General features: G+C 41.4%; 1 protein-coding gene across 1 annotated transcript; it reads left to right on the plus strand.

Moving 5' to 3' along the window:
• Positions 1 to 343: 343 nt before the first annotated feature.
• On the plus strand, positions 344 to 18,325 carry gch1 (GTP cyclohydrolase 1). The gene is made up of 6 exons (XM_076078703.1): positions 344 to 845; positions 9,132 to 9,241; positions 13,032 to 13,087; positions 15,577 to 15,608; positions 15,717 to 15,801; positions 16,723 to 18,325. Exons 1-6 carry the CDS (start codon positions 455 to 457, stop codon positions 16,847 to 16,849), a joined length of 801 nt encoding a protein of 266 aa, XP_075934818.1. The 5' UTR covers positions 344 to 454; the 3' UTR covers positions 16,850 to 18,325.
• The last annotated feature ends 1,196 nt before the right edge of the window (positions 18,326 to 19,521 follow it).

Consider the following 19,521-nt stretch of genomic DNA (forward strand, 5'->3'; position numbering starts at 1 on the left):
TGAAAAATACACTTTTCCTACTAAAAGGGTTACACATATGTTTCTCTGTAGCTTTTACCAAACAACTATTTTCGACTCTTTTCAGCGGCGGATTAATCCACATTCGGTCCTCTAGTGACATGTTTCCCAAACTAATTTTCCCGGGAAAAAAAATGCAGTTGAACTTGTAACAGAGTATTTCTACACTAGTATTGTTACTTTACTGAAGTAAAATCATCTGAGAACTTCTTCCTCCACTGGTGAAAGAAATTGGCCCCGCCCCCTCCCTGGAGCTGGCCAGCCAATGGGAGCTCTCCCTGGATTATCCTGCTCTTATAAATCCTCGAGGATGCCGAGACAGCGCGAGGAGCGCGCACATTGAACCAAAGACAAACAAGTGAAACATCAAACAACAAACTTGCTCAACAAGTGCTCCGCCGAGAGGAATCCGAAATAAACCACAGAAGAAGAAGTGATGGAGGACTCCGAACAGACTCAGTACGGCTCCACGGAGAAGCCGGACCGCGGCGCCGTGCTGAACGGACACTTTGACGGGATGGTGAAGTGTCCGGCACCGGGCGGCTCCGGACGCACCGCTGCAGCAGCAGCAACATCGGCTGCAGCAGGAGCGCAGAATCCGGGCGCGGAGTCCGGCGCGCACCAGCCCGTGATGGAGAGCTGGAGGGAGGAGCGCACGAGGAGTGTAGAGGACAACGAGTCGAGCCTGCCGTCCCTGGCCGCTGCTTACACCACCATCCTGCGGGGGCTCGGAGAGGACCCGCAGCGGCAGGGGCTCCTCAAGACCCCGTGGAGGGCCGCCACCGCCATGCAGTTCTTCACCAAAGGGTACCAGGAGAAAATCATCGGTGAGTTTTTTAAATCCGCAAACCGCTCAGAGGCTGTTTGGATTTGTCAACAGGTGTCAGTTAAAGGAGAGAACACTGGTCCCAAAAACTCTCTTCACTCTAATAATATATATGTATATATATAATATTATATACGTGAAGACAGATCACAAGATATGTTTGGACCTAAACTTCTTGAGATACTGAAGTATTTAACTCTGCTTTATACTTTAGTTTCTTGTAGTTACTTTGTACAATAAGAGTAGTTATAAGAACATAAATAATATAGGGACAGCAAACATTATTACTAATCATGATAATAATAATAATAAGATGATTAATAATAATGTTGCTGTTGATATTGTTAATAACAATATTGATATGAGCATTGTTATTGTTAATATTGTTGTTATTGTTTCCTTACACATAGAAGAATGGTCCCAGTCACCTCCACAGTGAGGCTTACAGCTTATTGATCAAACACTGATATCTGACCAGCTATCGGTCTGAAGAATCACAACATCCCTAATTTAAAGTTGAACAGAGAACATTCTCATCATTTTCTTTTCCTTTAGGTGCATTTTGCTGTCATTATCATGTTTGGCTTACTTATTTGTTTATTTTTTGGTTTATGAATGCAGGACGCAGTGTTTTTATTTAAAACGTTTTTATTTTAGTATTGTTATATTTTTTGATTTGGCATAAAAATAAATGTGAAAACGTCTTCCATCAATGTCAGAGGAGATCCAGGTGGACCTGCTGCTCACCAGTAATCATGACTAATGGTTGCCAAATATTATTTTGTTATTATTATATAAGTACATACAAATTATAGGGACTGCAAAATGGTGCAAACATGTACCACAACATTTTATTATTTTTATTGTTTTATCAGTTATGTTTAAATGTTCTTGTTAAAGGACCGCTAGATGGATCAGATCCAACACACTGTGCCTTTAAAAAGTCAGAACAGGAACCAGACATCGCTGCACGTGCACCGGAGCGTTTTAACGACCACCACATTTTCATATTCGGCAACCAAGAGCTGACACAAAGCCATGAAGAGTGAATGAAAACCAGGCTTAGATGCTTTTACTTGTTCTCCCCAATGCAGCCAGAGGTTGAGCTATGATCCTATTTAAAATTGACGAAGGTCAGAGTACCTCAAGGTTTGAGGTATTTGTACTTTAATTTGAGTATTTCAGCAGAAGCAGTACCGCGGTGTATAAATACTCCTTCACTTCCTTACGTAATATGTTTTTAAGAGAAAGAACGTTGTTGTGAGAACACCCTGGTACCAAACACACACACATCGTACCTTCAGAGAGACGTCAAGACTTTCACTGTTTGGTCTTTCTAATTACGTATTTTCAACAGTTTCATGATAAACTTCAACTTCCTTGATGTGCAAAATGATCTTGTTAATTGACAAACGTCACATTTGTAATTCATGGAACTGTTTCTCTCCATTGACTACTGTATATTTATTTAGTAGTACTTGGCCTCTCTATAGTTACATCGTGAACTGAATATCTTTTGGGTTTTGGACTGTTGGTCGGAGCAAAACAAGCGCTTTGAAGACGCGGCTTTGGGCTTAAAGCTGGTAATCTTGAGAGACAGATTTTAAAATTTATCGAACCTAAAAACTCGTTTCCAATGAAAGTAGCTCGCAGCACCACTGACCGGCCATGTTGGTTGTTTAGGCTCATGATGATCATTTAAGGGGAGTGTCTTTGGAGGGAGGTCTGACGGGACCACTTGGTGATTTTCTTACTAGATTTAGCGACGTTTTGGAGCTAATCATTACTACTTTCATTGGACGAGGAGTTGGCAACACTTGGCTGTGTTTCTTTAGGTTGGTTGGATAAGGTGCTAGTTTCTTAAGATGACCAAGCTTGCAGTGTGTTGGAGACTCCAATCATTACATTATTAATGTCCTGCATCAGCCACAGATACCACATGTATTCATTTATTTTGTCAGAGTATTTGATTCATTGATTTCTGTCAGGATGTAAAGAAATTAAAACATTACAACATTAAAATCCATTCATATTCTCCATAAACAAGCCCTAAAAACACTTGATAAAAAACCCAAAAGTCACCATCACTGCAATATCCTCACCAAACACCATATCCTGAGTTGGGAGAACATCATTAAATTCACTGATGTGTGTCTGGTTTTAAAAATTGTACATGGTATGGCCCCGCCTCCACTTAGTGATTTTATTACACAAAGCACTCAAAGCAGCAGACTCACTAGATCTGCTTCAAGAGGTGATTGTGTAATTCCACATAGGTCAAGCTCGTTTAGTAAATCTACATTCTCTGTGAAGGCAGCTCACTCGTGGAATGCTCTGCCACCACACATACGCACACAAAACATTCAAGCATACATTACATTTACAATTCAGAGTCTATCACATTTCTACACCGTAGGCACAGCTACGGGAGCAATTTTGGGGTTAAGTGTCTTGCTCAAGGACACATCGACATGCGACTAGCGGAGTCGGAGCCGGGGTTCGAATCGCTGACCCTCTGATTGAAAGACGGCCCTGCTATCCACTTAGCCACAATCGCCCCGAGCATAACTTCAAGGAATGGCTTGTTGCCAATCAGGTGTGCCAGCATTGATGTGCTGTCTGTCCTGCCTGCTTGTTTCGCCTATATGTGCATTTGTCTTGTTCAGTGTTGCTATTTTCCATTTTTTTGATGTGTATGTTATGTGCTTCAGTGTTATATGTGCTTGTCCTGTAGGTGGGTCTGTTCTGCGTGACGCATGCTGAAACCTGTTGTGTCTGCTCTGCTTTAATGTCGTACACTTTTCTTTTGCTGTGTATTGGTTTTGTCTATACGTTGCTGTCTGTTTCTCTATGCATTTTAATTCCGTTTCAATTTGAGATTTTGCTTTTTAGGCTGCCTTGAAACATCTGGCCGGGGACAGCAGATGGAAATTAGCCTCTGTGGCTAACTCTGGCTCACTTACAGTGCAACTGTTGATTAGTGTGCATTGTCCCTGGAAAAAAAAAATAATAATTTCAACAAAAATATCCAAAATAATTTTGAAGAAGATTACCAACCCTGCCTTAAAGAATCATTTTTATTTTCTGACATATAATAGAGTAAATTATTAATTAAATAAATAGTATCCAGATGAATCCATGAAGAAATGACTCGTTACTAACAGCCCCCAGGCCCTTGTGCATCATTTCATACACAGACATAGTTCTTATTTTTATGGAAAGTTTGGGAACCGGACTTGAATTTAAGGAAGTTTATTGAAGGTGAAACATCACTGAAGAGATTTATGTGCGTGATTTCGGTGTTACAACCGACAAAAACCCTTCAACTCCTCAAAACTATCGGTGAGATTTACTGAGTCATGTGTGTGGAACGGTTTCATCCACATGGTGCCGGCTCGTTGGAGTGGCTGGAGTCGGGGATCTGCCCCCCCCTCTGAACTCCATCTGGAGGTAGTTTGTTCTGTTGTGGGGGATGTTTGTGTGTTGTAACACTGTATGAAACAAGGAAGGAATGCAGCGACAGGAGACATAAATGTGAAGAGCACCCAGTGAATTTGTCCCAGAGGATGGGCGCTGGTGAAGATGGTGAAGACACACGTGTGTTCTGCAGGACGCGGCGGTGCTCCGTCGTGTCTGCTGATTGGCTGTTGCAGGAGACTCCCCCTTTTAGACTTGTTGGAAAAGCAGAGAACACAAAAAAACACATGTAGTTTCCAGAACTGGATGTTTGTGGAGAGTTATAGCATTTCTGAGTGAGTGTCACTGTTTGATCAGAGAGTTCACTTGTGTGTGTGTGTGTGTGTGTGTGTGCAGGTCACGGGTTCAGCTTTGAACAAAGCATGAGCTGAAAATCCTCTTGTTGTCGAGCACATGACCGACAAGGAGTGAGCAAAAAGAAATGCAGAGATTAAACAGGAAATCTTGAGTTTGTGACGTTACAGGAGCCTCATGGCCCCGATTGCACCGAGGCGTGTCTCACAGGCCGCGGGCGCTTCAGAAACACACCTTGCTAAACTGAGCCGCGGTAAAACCAGGTGATGAGCCGGTGGAGCAGGCGGGTGACCAGGTGATCAAATGCTGTTGCTCTGCTGTGGAGGAAAATTATTTTTATTTTTATTTTATTTTTTACTATATTGATCCCGTTAAGGGGGAAATTTGTCTCTGCATTTGACCCATCCCTGTATATAGGGAGCAGTGGGCTGCCAATGACAGGCGCCCGGAGAGCTGTTGGTACCCGAGCAAGGGTTCAGTGTCTTGCTCAGAGACACTTCGGCACAGAACACGTAGCAGCCAAGGATCGAACCGCTGACCTCACGGTTACCGGACAACCCTCGCTACCCCATGAGCCACGGTCGCGAAATGATGTAGTTCATCGTGATTAAAAAGCACTAATAACCACCTTTATCCGTTCCATGATATATCAGTAGTGGACATAGTCATCGTGACGTCACCCATTGGTTTGTGGACTAAAGTTATGGAGCCTAGAGTTCGGCGATTTTAGCCGTCACCATCTTGTTTTTTTGGAAACAGAAGTACAAATGAATGCTGAATAAGACATTTTAAGGCTACCAACATGTTACAATCAACTCTCATGAACTGAAGAAACACTGAAAGGGTTAAAGTTCTAAGGCAAGGTGGTAGAGACCTGTCAATCACAGTAAGCCCCGCCCTAAAGCATACCCTGCTTTAACTAAAAGATTTTCTCCCTCTGACAAGTTTGTGTTCTTTTTGACGATGCCACCGTGTTCCCGGAGATTGTAATAACTCTGGTTTGGACAAAGTGTTTCAGTGTTGAAGACACATTCTAAACCAGATTGCGTGTCACCCTGACTGACATCAGCTACTGCACCCAACACCTGTTGTGACTTTGACGAACGTGTAGTTGTTAGGAACAAACACACAAAAATGCTTTTTGTGTTCTCCAATCAGAAGGCAGCACGGTCTGTAGAAGAAGTCAATAAAAGTCTTTTTAAATAAACCGGGGAAAGAAAAGGCAATTTCCTGAAAAAAAATATTATATCCCATAAATAATAATATTATTAGGGAAACTGGGAAATAAATAGCTTGTTACAAATGTTTGTATGTTTCTTTGTGTTTTTAGAGGCAGGAATTTGAAGGGATGAGTCATAAATATAGCCACAGATTAAGAATATGTTACGGAAATATGTGTGTGTGTGTGTGTGTGTGTGTGTGTGTGTGTGTGTGTGTGTGTGTGTGTGTGTGTGTGTGTGTGTGTGTGTGTGTGTGTGTGTGTGTGTGTGTGTGTGTGTGTGTGTGTGTGTGTGAGAGAGACAGTACACACACACACTTCTGGTTGCCGGAACAATAAATGAATAACCTTGTTTACGTTGTCATTCACTCCACTGTTCCCTGCTTCATTCAGAATGTGTCAACATGTGGCCTATTCACTCTTTGTGTGTGTGTGTGTGTGGGTGGGATATTCATTTACACACACACACACACACACTCACACACACACACACACACACACACACACACACACAGGAGGCAGCACTATGAAACGTAGAGCTGATGATGAGCAACACTGTCATTACCTGATGACCGCCTTGTCTTTCTGTCACCCAGGGCGTCCGAACCGACAGTCCTCACCAGCTGCCCTTTATTTAGTTAAGGCTGACTTAACGTTATTATCCTTCAGGGTGTGTGTGGGGGGGGGGGGGGGGGGAGATGCAATTGTAACTGTAACTGGTGGTGTAAGAAGCTGTAATGAGCAGGAGTCTAATTCCTCTTTATTGCAACAACTTGGGTCTTATCTTGTAGTTCTGTTCATCGTTTCTATCAGAAATAGTGACGCTGTACTTTAGATTAGGGATGCAGCTATTCTCATTAAAGCGACTGCAATCAATACGTTACCAATGTGTCTCTCGTAGTGAGGAACCTACGAAGAACTATCAGCTGATTGCTCTGCGTCGGTGTTCTAATCGATTAATAACTAATAATAACTGATTGTTTCAGCTCTGGTTGAGTTCTGGGAACACAACAACTTCAAGAGGGACAACAAACAAGAATAGTCAGGAGATCAGGTTTTATACAATCCTCCATGTTTATTAGACTTATTTACTGAGAGGCACAAAGGGCGAAAATGACAAATAATTACCAACAGTTCAGGTGTCTGGTTGTGTTTTTGTCGCTGTGTTGTCGCCCCATTCCCAGATCAACGCGAACAGCAAAGTCATTCTTTCACTTTAACTTTGTTCTTTGAGACTGACTCCAAACTGGATTACCACTTTATTACAGTGTCGACCTGAAGGCAAACAACATCCAGAATCAGCTCCTCCTGTTGTTGCTTCAATGAGGTTTAAAGTGTGTCCAGGAGTTGTGCTCAGTTTTTTCTTACTGTCCATTGTAGAGGTCAGGTGGGCAACAAGAGTTGTTTGTTTCCATTTTTTTGCCACATAAGCGCTGTGGTTGTAGGGATGGCAGTGTCGGTGGGTCGGTCCACCACTTTGGCCCAAACCAGGCGGCAACCTCCAGTTCTACCGAGTGGAGCCAATGAGGAAGTGTCTTAAAGCTGCATTCTCTCTAGTGTCCACCAGGGGGCGACTCCTCTGGTTGTATAGAAGTCTATGAGAAAATGACTCTACTTCTCTCTTGATTTATTACCTCAGTAAACATTGTAAACATGAGTTTATGGTCTCAATCTCTAGTTTCAAGTCTTCTTCAATACAGCATGATGTTCATTTAGTACATTATGGTCCATTTAGAGTCAAACAGACCATAAAGCAGGGGATGCTTTAGGGGCGGGGCTACTGTGATTGACAGGTCTCTACCAGAGACATATACAGCCTCTCTATGTCACTCCACAGTCAAATATGGTCACTTCTGTTCATTGGTTGTGAAAAATACAACATGGCGACAGACATTCGTGATCTCCAGAGGTCGAATCTTACTGACTTTGGTGATCCTCTGATTTATCCGGTAGCGTCACCGACATGTCAAAGTGTTCACTCATACAGAGAAATATGTTAACATTTACTATTAAGATATCTCTAGCCGGAAGAGAAGCTCGTTGTCCCAAAGCAGAAAGCCTCACCTGCAGAGAAAACGCTATCAAAAGTCAAAAACAACAATGTGTGTGTGTGGTGTTGGGAAAGATCTTCATGATGAATGGCGCCATGACGTTATAATCGGACAAACAGAAATATTTAAAAAAGAGACTTAAAGAGAGTCTGAATGCGTTAAACAACCTGTTTTCACACAATAAGCAGCAGAGACTGAAGCAACAAGTCTGTCCTCTGTTGTTTCATTGCCCCCCCCCCCGTTCCCTCCAACAGATAGCCAGTCAGGAAATTAAAAGATGCCGCTGTGAGCGCGAGAGGCGTCTACGTCATCACAAACAGATAAAGCGGTTTATTGGACCCCCGGCAACTAAAAAAATGCAATAAAGCAACTACAGGAAGGAGCGTATGGAAGCAGAGCTATAATTAGACAGCGACTGTTTGCCAGAGAGACACCAAAGTCTGCGATAAAAAAGCGGCAGATCGGCGGTGAATAGAACGTCCCTCGTGGTTTCTATCTGTCCGTCCCCGAAGGGGACAGAAAGTGATGGAGGACGGTTTTTATGCACATTTTAAAAAAATCTGGAGATAAACACTTTCAAAAGACGTAAGATAAGGTACAAATACAGCAGGAAAACTCAGAGTAAAATAGCTTTTTAGTAAATAAGCAATTCATCTGTAAAATAATCCACACGCCTAAATGGATACAAATAGATACAGTAGTTGGTTCATTGAACGGGTTTGCGAAAACCAGCCCTTTTTATTTATTTACTTTACTTTTTTTATTTTAGTCGGTATCATTCTTTCCCTTTTTTTAATCAGTTGTTTATTTTTTTCCTGTTGGTGAGACGGTATACGTTATAAACTGTGTGGTAGTAATGAAAATGCAATAATACAATAAATACAAACATTTCTTTAAATTTGTATTATGTGACACATATTCCATCCGTCTATTTTCTACCACTTATCCGGGATCGGGTCGCGGTGGCACATATTGTTCCTTTCAATTATAACAGTATTATTAAATGCAGTTGTTGGTTGATATATTAATAACATAAATAGAATATAAAAAAAGCTAATTCTGAAAGAAATATGTTGGAAATAAGTATTGAGATGAATGAATAAATTCAGTAAATGGACTAATGGTGAAATGATATAATATACAGAAAGATAGTTTGGGTGGTAATTCTGTAAATTAAAAAATGTTTCAGAATTACACGAGATTCATTCGTTTCATGTCTCTGTTTTATTTAAAATTTTCTCTGCAGATGTGCTGAACGACGCCATCTTCGACGAAGACCACGACGAGATGGTGATCGTCAAAGACATCGACATGTTCTCCATGTGTGAACATCACCTGGTGCCAATCTTCGGCAGGGTGAGCACAGACAGGTCTTCCTCCTCTGGTTTAAGAAGCTGGTAGTTTTTCATTTAAATTCGGAGATCATGTTGAATGAAGATTAAGACATTTCATGTGAATATTCGTGATCCCCAGAGGATGATTCTTGATCATTATAGTGACCCTCTGACCTTTTAACTAGCGCCACCGTCGCTCCGAAAGTTTGACTTTGACAATTAATGCTTGATCGACACGCTCTTATCACAGCGTAGGAAAGCACAGCGCTATCGCCAGATGAGGGACAACTTTGTTCGGATCACTTTCTGTAACCAGTGTTGCATGAAAGAATGGTGAAATTAGCAAGCTAGCTACGTAGCCAGCCCTCCACTAGTTAGCTTGTTAATTCCACCATTCTTTTATGCAACACTGGTTGCAGAAAATAAGCCCAAGAGTGGGCCGTCTCTTCAATACTTTAGTCTGTTAGCAACATTTCTCTCCATCTCTCTAATAGCTTAGCATTGAGGAGGTTAGCAGAAGGCTAAGCTATATTATTCGCACCATTTTCTCTAGGAGCCAGGTTAGCTGTTTACTTCTGTTTGAAGTCTTTATGCTAAGCTAAGCTAACTTGTTGGGCCCCCAAACCCAGGCAGAATAAAGGACATTTTTTTCTTTTTGATTTATTTCTTACATTTTATTTTTGAACTTTTAGAACAAGTATTATCAAAAACACAAACTACATCCCGGCCCCCCACCCTGATAAACCCACTGACATACGATAAAAGAACAAAGATGGTTGCCAGAGACATAATTGTTAATGCAATGTCCAGATACGCTGATCTCCAGTAAGCACCAAGCACATGAATTCATACTAGAAACTACTTTTCTGCAGCCGAGTCGCTTTGCTTTCTGATATAATCAATAAAGTGGACTTTTGTTTTTGCTTGGAGGAAGCTGCAAATATTTATAATTCAATATATAAAGATTGTCACAAACATAGAAAGAGATGTGAATCTGACAGAAACATTTTATCTGGAGGCCGCTGGTCTGAACAGCAGAGAACATGAGGAACAATGAGATTAGCTGAGATCTGTTTATCCTGCGTTTGTCTTAGCCTCCTCCTCCTCCTCACATCATTAGTCTCCACTAAGAAACCTAAATTGGCCTCTTCCCTCCTCTCTGATTCTGCTTCCTCGTCTTCCCTCATCACTCCACCTTCACCCGCAGGTGCATGTTCGTTTAAAACAATAATGGCTGGCAGCTGATCTTTTTCCACCATGTGTAAATGGGCTCTGATGACAGCAGTGAACCACACACACACTTACCACACTTCCTGTGTGTGTGTGTGTGTGTGTGTGTGCGTGTGTGTGTGTGTGTGTGTGTGTGTGTGTGTGTGTGTGTGTGTGTGTGTGTATGTGTGTGTGGTGGCTGTCAGGTGGCTTTTTATGTCTCTAAACCTCCTCCCTCCCCTCGTCATCGTCAGCAGCCTCTCTCATCTGTCCATCTGTCTGTCTGTTGTGTCTCTGAGTGACTCACCAGAGAGAGAGAGAGAGACCTCCTCCTCCTCCTCTATTATTGGTCAGGTAGCCGCTGGCTGTTTGATATGTCTGTTTGTTACAGACTGTTTGTTACTTTGTGATCAGCCTCTAAAGAGAATACACACATTCATTCACCTTTAAAAGCCCTAAACATGGTATCAGTGTGGTGTACTTTCAGGATATTGATGATTTAAGTGTAAACCGTAGGGATACTAGTTTGAGAGAAGTTGGGACACTTTAGGGTGTCCCTAGTTTGAGAGCGTTGTTTTGTGTGTCCTCTTTTCATTAATTAACATTTTTAATTAACCAACAGGAGGAGAGCTAGTAACGTTAGCAGCACCGCTAACGGCTAACCAACGGAGGTTCACTTCAGTTACATCATGATGCCTTCAGGCTCTGCTCAGTGAACATGAGTACTGGCTGAAGGTACATTATAACGTTATCATGATGTGTTCACATGTCATCTGTAAAATGTAGTTTTTGGTGATAATCTTAAATAAATCCAGTAGTTTTGTTAACACTAACTTGAATAATACATCATTAAAACTACTGATGACAAGATTTGTTTTAATCCATACAAATTATATCTTTTATTTTGTATATGTTTTATGATCTAGTAAAGAGGAAAAGTTAAAAGATACAAAACAACCACTTTATTGATGCTGCTGAAAGTTTTAATTTAACGTTTTACAGCTTGATAAATTGTCCGGATGTTCTGGGGCAAAACGCCACCTCCGTTGCCGACATGCGTCTGTAAGACACAGAGCAACTTCTGCATTCATTTGGAGTCACAGTCACTCAGTCTCTGCCTCCGTCCCTTTCGTTGCTAAATGTACAGTGAGTTTATCAGAGTTTAGTTTGCGGGAAACAAACCTAATCTATGAACTAAAAGTGGCTACTATTTAATAAATCTATCATTGTGATGACTTTTTTGTCGTCACACCCCAGCGGGTGCCAGTAAACATGAATAACGTGAGCAGATAAGTGGAAAAGCAGCCGTCACGGTCCGTCTGTTTGATGTCGATATGTCAGGCCGCTGCAGAGAGGGAGGAAACTGGAGGAAAAAGAGATCTCTGCACGCTTGTTGCCGCTGCCCTTTCTCTCGTCTCGTCAACAAATTGCATCTGACATTTGAGTGGACTGTGAGTGTGTGTGCGTGTGTGTGTGTGTGTGTGTGTGTGTGTGTGTGTGTATGTGTGTGTGTTAGAGAATTAGAGCCTACAGACATCAATGATTCTCCAGCTGACGACTCCATCTCTTCCTCCTGTTGTCTTTTGTTCGTCCACCTGCTCCGCTCTCATCTTCGTCTTTTCCTGCTGCTTCCGTCACATCGATCATATAAGAACTACTTTACACCACAAGAGCTCACAACTTAAAGTACACTTGAGGGAAAACATCTGCCTTCTCGTATTTTAAAATAAAAGGCAGTTTGAGGTACAGGTGACTTACTTACTGTGTAACAATTACAACAATTGAACTAATAATAATAATACATTTTAATATGGAAGTGCTTTTTAAAAAACTAGATAATAGAGAGAAATATTTACACAGAAATAAACAATATCACAATTTCGACAGGCATGGTTCGATAACTCACCAAACTAACTCAACGTGTGGGTTGGAAGAGGAAAACACTTGTGGAACGGTCATGAGGTCATGGAGTCATCCCCTGAGACATGAACGGCCACCGTTAATTTAATGGAAATCTAGCCAGCAGTTTTCTGAGTGTTGGTCAAAGGGGGAAAATGTTCCCCTGAATAAATGACTCAGAGTAGAACCGACATTGAACTGCTTTCCGCAGTCATTTAACTAGTAGATAAGAAAATGGAGATTGCCGTTTTAGTCGTTACCGCAAAACTTCACCTCAGTGAGTCTGCGACTTGCCGTTTCTGTTTAGTTTATACGGAAGTGAGCCCGCTGCAACAGGTGCAATAACAACGGTACACATAAAGATGGCCGCCTCTCTGACCATTCATCTACGTTGATTCATCTCTTCCGTTCTAGTCCTTTCTTTATTTCTATGGTCTGAGTGCAGCCCAAAACATCAGGATTCATCCTCTGGGGACTATGAATGTCAGGATGTTTTACTCCAGATTTAGTTTCACTCAGAATAATGTTGTTTTTGCTTTTCATTAACAAAGACCACCCCTCCAAAATAAGAGTATCCCTTGGTATAAATGGCGGTGCTCACATGCATCTGCTTCCATGAGCTACTGCACCACCTGTCTCGCTTTAGTGGAAACAGGTTCAACGCATATAAAATATCTGATCTTGAACTTTCTCCCTGGGTGAAGGTTCACATCGGTTACCTCCCCAATAAGAGAGTTCTGGGCCTCAGCAAGCTGGCCAGGTGAGTAAATGTACTCTCAATTATGTGCATGTGTGAGAGAGAGTGAGAGCTAGTGTGTGATTAAGCAGATTATTAAACTGTGTGTGTGTGTGTGTGTGTGTGTGTGTGTACTAGCGTAGAATCTGATCCCACTGACCCCAATACCTTCAGGCTTATCGCACTAACACCCCTTACTATCCCGTACTGAACATGCTGACTCACATTGCGATTGGAACTAAAAGCTCTGTCCTGGTCGAGCTGAGAGAAAGCAAAGAAATATTACAGAGATGTAAGAATGCTTCAAAGGAAAATCTGGTTTCATACCACTTTGGTCTTATTTCCATAGTTTTTTGGGCTGAGATCTGGCGACATGGCAGAAGGAAAACAGTAAAATTATCACCCAAACCATCTGTTGTAAACATCCATCACACTTTACTGACCTCCTGGTTCACATCTGAACTACCCTTTGCTAAGTCCCGCCCCTCGAACGCAGTCGGGCCAATCATAGCGTAGCATCATTCCAGCTCTGACCAGGGTCCAAAAACTATGCGTCTCTGCTCCACAGACTGAATGGTTTCAGATGTTCTTCATGTTCAGGCTGGTTTGGTGGATTTGCAGCTCTTCGTGGTTAAACGTTGTGTAATAGTGATACTCGTTACCCGGAGAGGTTGGGAGGAGATACACGTTTATAAAACGTTATGTTTCCACCAGGCGGCAACCTCCGGTTCTGCCGAGTGAAGCGAATGAGGAAGTGTGTTAAAGCTGCATTCTCTCTAGTGTCCACCAGGGGGCGACTCCTCTGGTTGTATAGAAGTCTATGAGAAAATGACTCTACTTCTCTCTTGATTTATTACCTCAGTAAACATTGTAAACATGAGTTTATGGTCTCAATCTCTAGTTTCAAGTCTTCTTCAATACAGCATGATGTTCATTTAGTACATTATGGTCCATTTAGAGTCAGACTCTAAATCAAATGCAATATGTAAGATTACAAACATTTACATTTTGTGATTAAAATTGAAAGAAAGGAAAAATAAAATGAAAAGTTTTTTTATTCATTTTATTATTTTTCAATTATAAACACAATGCATCAATTTCAATATATATTCAAGTAAAATACTGGTAATGACATAAATAACATATTGCTGATAATAAACCTAACCTATAATACAATTAATTAAAATAAATATAGATGCACATATAAAAAATAGTAAATTAGACGTAAATAAAGAGAATAAAAATAACAATAACAATAGAAAAACACACACTTAGGATGCATACACATGTGTATTAATATGCACATCAGGTGTAAAGTCATATGAACATGTGCAACACACATATAACATGAACAGGTGTGGAAATCCTGCATCCTCCCTGTTTCTGTCACAGCTGCACATCATGTGTGTTGTTTTATATGAAAATCACTCTCTAAATAAAATGTATTATTATTGTTTTATCAAAGGGACGCAGCTTTTCCTACTTTTTCCTCTCGCTGCAGCATCTCGTCTCTCCTGTATGTACGTACAGTACGTCCTGTTTGATCCCCTCACATTTTCCTGGAGGTGGATGAGGTCAAAGTTGTCCAAAGTGGTTTTTCTCACAGAGAAGAGCAAGAGGCCGAAGGTGAAGACCGGGTCGTTGCTACAGATCTGTTAATTTTCTTCTGTTCCCTCGTCGGTCCATAAATAGCTTTAAGATGACTGTTGTTTGGTTTAAAGAGACAGCTCACCCATAAATCAAAACAAATATTTTTCCTCTTACCTGTAGCGCTATTTATCAATCTAGATTGTTTTGGTGGAAGTTTTGGAGCTGTGGGTTTACCCACAGACTGTATAGAAGTAGTGGACGTAGTCATCGTGACGTCACCCATTGGTTTGTGGATGGATGTTTTGACGCCTCAAGTTCGGCGATTACCGCCATGTGTTTTTTTTTGCAACCGATAAACAGGAAGTGACCATATTTGGACTGAGGAGGAGTGACGTAGAGACCTGTCAATCCCTGTGTAGCCCCGCCCTAAAGCATCCCCTGCTTTATGGTCTGTTTGACTCTAAATGGACCATAATGTACTAAATGAACATCATGCTGTGTTGAAGAAGACTTGAAACTAGAGATTGAGACCATAAACTCATGTTTACAATGTTTACTGAGGTAAATATGAAAAATATGAATTATTGACAAAGTGTTCCATAAAATATTTTACTTTTTTTTTACCCATCCCAGTGTCTTCCACACAGCGAGTTATACAGCTTATTGATTAGATACTGTTGGATCGGTAGCTCTAGTGAGTATTTAAAGGCAGCAGGACGTGTGTGTGTGTGTGTGTGTGTGTGTGTGTGTGTGTGTGTGTGTGTGTGTGTGTGTGTGTGTGATTGAGTCAGAATAAACTAAAGAGTGTGTGTTCATGGGGATGAAGGAGCAGCAGTGAAGCTCATTGATGTGTTCTGAATGGAGATCTATGGATCAGAGGATATTGATTCATTACTGAGAAGTGTTCTCTCTCTTTTTCTCAGGATTGTTGAAATCTACAGCCGTCGACTACAAGGTATACCGCATTTAAGTGAAAGCTGAAGTTCAGTGTTTCTTAACTCTGGTGGTGTGTTTGCTCCGTCCGGCCTGGTTCATGTTTGTGCGTCTGTCTGTGCGTCCACAGTTCAGGAGAGGTTGACCAAACAGATCGCTGTGGCCATCACCGAGGCGCTGCACCCCACCGGGGTCGGCGTGGTCATCGAGGCGACGTACGTATACGTTCAAACTGGAACCCAGTTTTTATTCATTTTCCCTTTGGTTTCATACGCTCTTCGTTTCCTTTACTTTCACTTAATCCATCGCTTCGTTTCCTTTCCTCCTCACCTCCTTTTTCTTTGTTTCTACTCCACTCTTCTTTTATTTATTTTCATTTCATTTCTTTTGACTTTGTTCCTTTTCTTTCCTGTTACACCTCTTCCCTTCCTTCAGTTCACTTTCTTGTTTCCATTAGTCGATTCCATCACTTCATTTTCTTTCCTTTACCTTCTTTTTCTTTGTCCTTATTTCTACTTTGCTCTCCTTTTTATTCTCCTTTATTTATTTTCTACCTCTGTTCCATCACTTCATTTTCTTTCCTTTACTTCCCTTTTCCTTACAGCCTTGTCTTTCTTCCCATCACCTCTTGTTCTTTTATAATTGAATTTATTTATTTGACCGCTTTTCTCCGTCACTTCAGTTCCTTTCATTTGCGCCCTCTTTTCCGTTACACCTCTTCCTTTCCTTCATCTTTCCTTTCACTTTTATACTTTATTTAAATTTCTCAGAACCGTTTCCCTTTACTTTCACTTCCGTCACTTCCTTTGTTTGAGACTATTTCCTCTTTCCTTACAGCTCTTCCTTTCCTTCCCCTCTTCTTGATTTTTTATATTTTAATTAAATTTGTTTGATCTCATTTCCATTACTTTCAATTTGATCACATTTACTTGCTGTTGTCTGTTCCTCAATTATTTCACTTCATGAATCTTTCACTTCATTTGCTTTCACTTTCCTCATGTTTCTGTCACAGCTCCTCCTTCTTTCCTCCTCCCTCTCCTTCTAATCTTTTCATCTAATCTCTTTTTTTACGCGTCTTCTTTTATTTTCCACTTCCTTTCCTTTCGTGTTGACTCCCCCTCTCTTCCTCTCCGCAGTCACATGTGTATGGTGATGCGAGGCGTTCAGAAGATGAACAGTAAAACCGTCACCAGCACCATGTTGGGAGTTTTCAGGGAAGATCCAAAAACCCGCGACGAGTTCCTGGCGCTTATCAGGAGCTGAGCTCTTCCTCCTCTTCCTCCACTCGCCTGGGGTTACCTCCACCTTCACGGACCAGCTGTCATGTTACTTGTGTGTGTGTGTGTGTGTGTGTGTGTGTGTGTGTGTGTGTGTGTGTGTGTGTGTGTGTGTGTGTGTGTGTGTGTGTGTGTGTTTCCATCTCACCAGTCAGTGACCGAGTGTTTACTGTGACTCTTTTTGTTGGTCAGATAAGGAGAATCTCTGTGTTCGAGGCTGCGGACTGACATGTTTACTTTGTCAGACGACGGGACTTTACTCCCTTTTGTTCACGTGAGTCGTGTTTGCTCTGCTCATTCACCAAATGTCAAGCGTCGGCCTCGGAACACAGAGGGAGAGTTCAACAGAGAGAATCCACTGAAAATCATCATCAAAAAACACAATTATTAGTGTTTAGTATTTCTGGATAGTGTCTAACGGCCCTTCATAGAGTGTGTCACAAATAAACAACACAACAACCAAACATTAGCAGGTGAAATAAACAACAGCTTCAGGTTTACAGTTATATTTAGTTGTTTAGCTCAGTGATGTAAAATATCTGCGATGGCACATTAGGGCCATTATAGGTGTAATAAAATAGTAATCATGGAGCAAGGAGAGGGGCGTAACATTCAGAGATTAAAGTTATATATTTACGTGGGAAAAAAATTGCAAATTTACAAAAAAATAATTTAATTTTTTCTGAAATTATAAAGTCATAAATTTGCGAAAAGAAAATCTGAAATTCTATGAAATTAGAGTCATATATTTACAGGGAAAAGATGAACAAATTTATGAAAGTAATATAATAATATAATATAACTTATTATTATCCTGTATGTGCCGACTTAACTTGCCTCTCAATTAAAACCAAAAGAATGAAAATAAACTGACATTTTTAATTCCATGAGAGGCAAATAAAATGTGTGTATGCTAGTGTGTGTGTGTGTGTGTGTGTGTGTGTGTGTGTGTGTTAGGTGAATATTTTTTAATTTTGTCTCTAGACTTATTTTGGGAGGTTTTAGCTTGTTTAGTGTGAGTTACTTGTGTTTGTGTGTGTATGTTAGGTGTGTGTGTGTGTGTGTTTGTTTAAGTGTGTGTGTGTGTGTGTGTGTTTGTGCATGTGTGTGTGTGTGTGTGTGTGTGTGTGTTGTTAGGTGAATATTTTTTAATTTTGTCTAGACTTATTTTGGGAGGTTTTAGCTTGTTTAGTGTGATGACTGGAGTTACTTGTGTTTGTGTGTGTATGTTAGGTGTGTGTGTGTGTGTGTGTTTGTTTAAGTGTGTGTGTGTGTATGTGTGTGTGTGTGTTGGAGGGAAGATGAGCGCTAACAAACGGCTGCCATGTTGTTGTCTCTGTGGCCTTGTTGAGAAGGACGGCCTGTTCTGTGGCCTTTTCACCACCATCGTCACTTTATGTAAACTGTGTTTATTTCAGATCATTTTTAATCAAAGGATAAAATAAATCTCTACGTGACCGCAGCGACTGTCTGTTTCTTCACAGCGTGTGACCGACGTGCACTTCATTGAGAGCTGAACACATTTCCACCAATCAAATACAGACGCTTCAAACTGCGGCGCTCTACGCTACGTTAGTAACACGTGTTATCGTGTCGATATACTCTTGTTACATGCACAGTGTCTTTTCAAAATAAACTTCATTCTTCACAGAAAATTAGGCAACAAAACCACTTAGTTTGGTTTAGGAAAACTGTTTAAGAATATAATCCTGTAATAGATATACTGTATATATATATATCATTGACCCTTTCTGCATAGTGAGTACTTTTACTTTAAGTATATTTTGATGGTAATACTTTTGTACTTTTACTTGTAACAGAGTATTTCTACACTGTAGTATTGACACATTTATACTCAAAGTTACTACAAGGAACTTTCATTTAGTGTTGATTCTGTCGCCCCCTGTGGTCTAAAGTGGTAGTGTCTCTGAGCGCCAGAGTCTCTTTAGAAATCCTCTCATTTTACTGCAGCAGGGTCTGACAGTCTGCCCCTCTCAGTCCTGGTTCTGGTTCTCCCGTGCCTCCCTTCCCTCCAGCGGGTCCAGCAATACGTCCTGGGTCTCCAGCAGCGTGGTGTCGGTGTCTGTGTCGGAGGAGGAGGAGGAGGAGGCTGCCGGGAGCTGAGCTCTCCTCCTCCCTCCGGGACCAGTTAAAAGTTCCTCACAGTAACTTTAAGTAAAGGATCTGAATACTGAGCTGCTTGATATCTACAGAGTTCATTAGGTTCGACTTAAACCTATTTGTGCTCATGATGAAAATAGAGACCTTTAACTGAGAAGAAGGGAACGATGTGACCTTTCAACCTCCAACAGCTGGTTAGAATGAGCTCATTACCTCTTCTGGAAAATGAAGAAAATCATGAAGTAAAAGTGGAAGAAGGCTAAACTGGTTCCATATAAAGGGGCCCAACAGCTTATTTTTTTAGCCCAATCAGAGGGTTAATCTGGCCCTGAGCCCAGAGAGAGAGAGCCAGAGGGAGAGAGAGAGTCAGAGAGAGAGAGACAGAGGGAGAGAGAGCGAGAGAGACAGAGGGAGACAGAGCGAGAGAGACAGAGGGAGAGAGAGAGAGACAGAGGGAGACAGAGCGAGAGAGAGAGACAGAGAGCGAGAGAGACAGGGAGAGAGAGAGACGAGAGAGAGAGACAGAGAGCGAGAGAG

The sequence above is a fragment of the Anarhichas minor genome, unplaced genomic scaffold (assembly GCF_050575085.1).
Source record: "Anarhichas minor isolate MPS153535 unplaced genomic scaffold, ASM5057508v1 ptg000067l, whole genome shotgun sequence".
NCBI classification, from domain to species: domain Eukaryota; kingdom Metazoa; phylum Chordata; class Actinopteri; order Perciformes; family Anarhichadidae; genus Anarhichas; species Anarhichas minor.

What these genes read in the sequence shown, in the direction of transcription:
- gch1 (XM_076078703.1), top strand. Translation starts at nt 455, where the DNA reads ATGGAGGACTCCGAACAGACTCAGTACGGCTCCACGGAGAAGCCGGAC. An exon ending in GTACCAGGAGAAAATCATCG is followed by an intron (nt 846 to 9,131) that starts GTGAGTTTTTTA and finishes TTTTCTCTGCAG; the next exon opens with ATGTGCTGAACGACGCCATC. An exon ending in CTACAGCCGTCGACTACAAG is followed by an intron (nt 15,609 to 15,716) that starts GTATACCGCATT and finishes GTGCGTCCACAG; the next exon opens with TTCAGGAGAGGTTGACCAAA.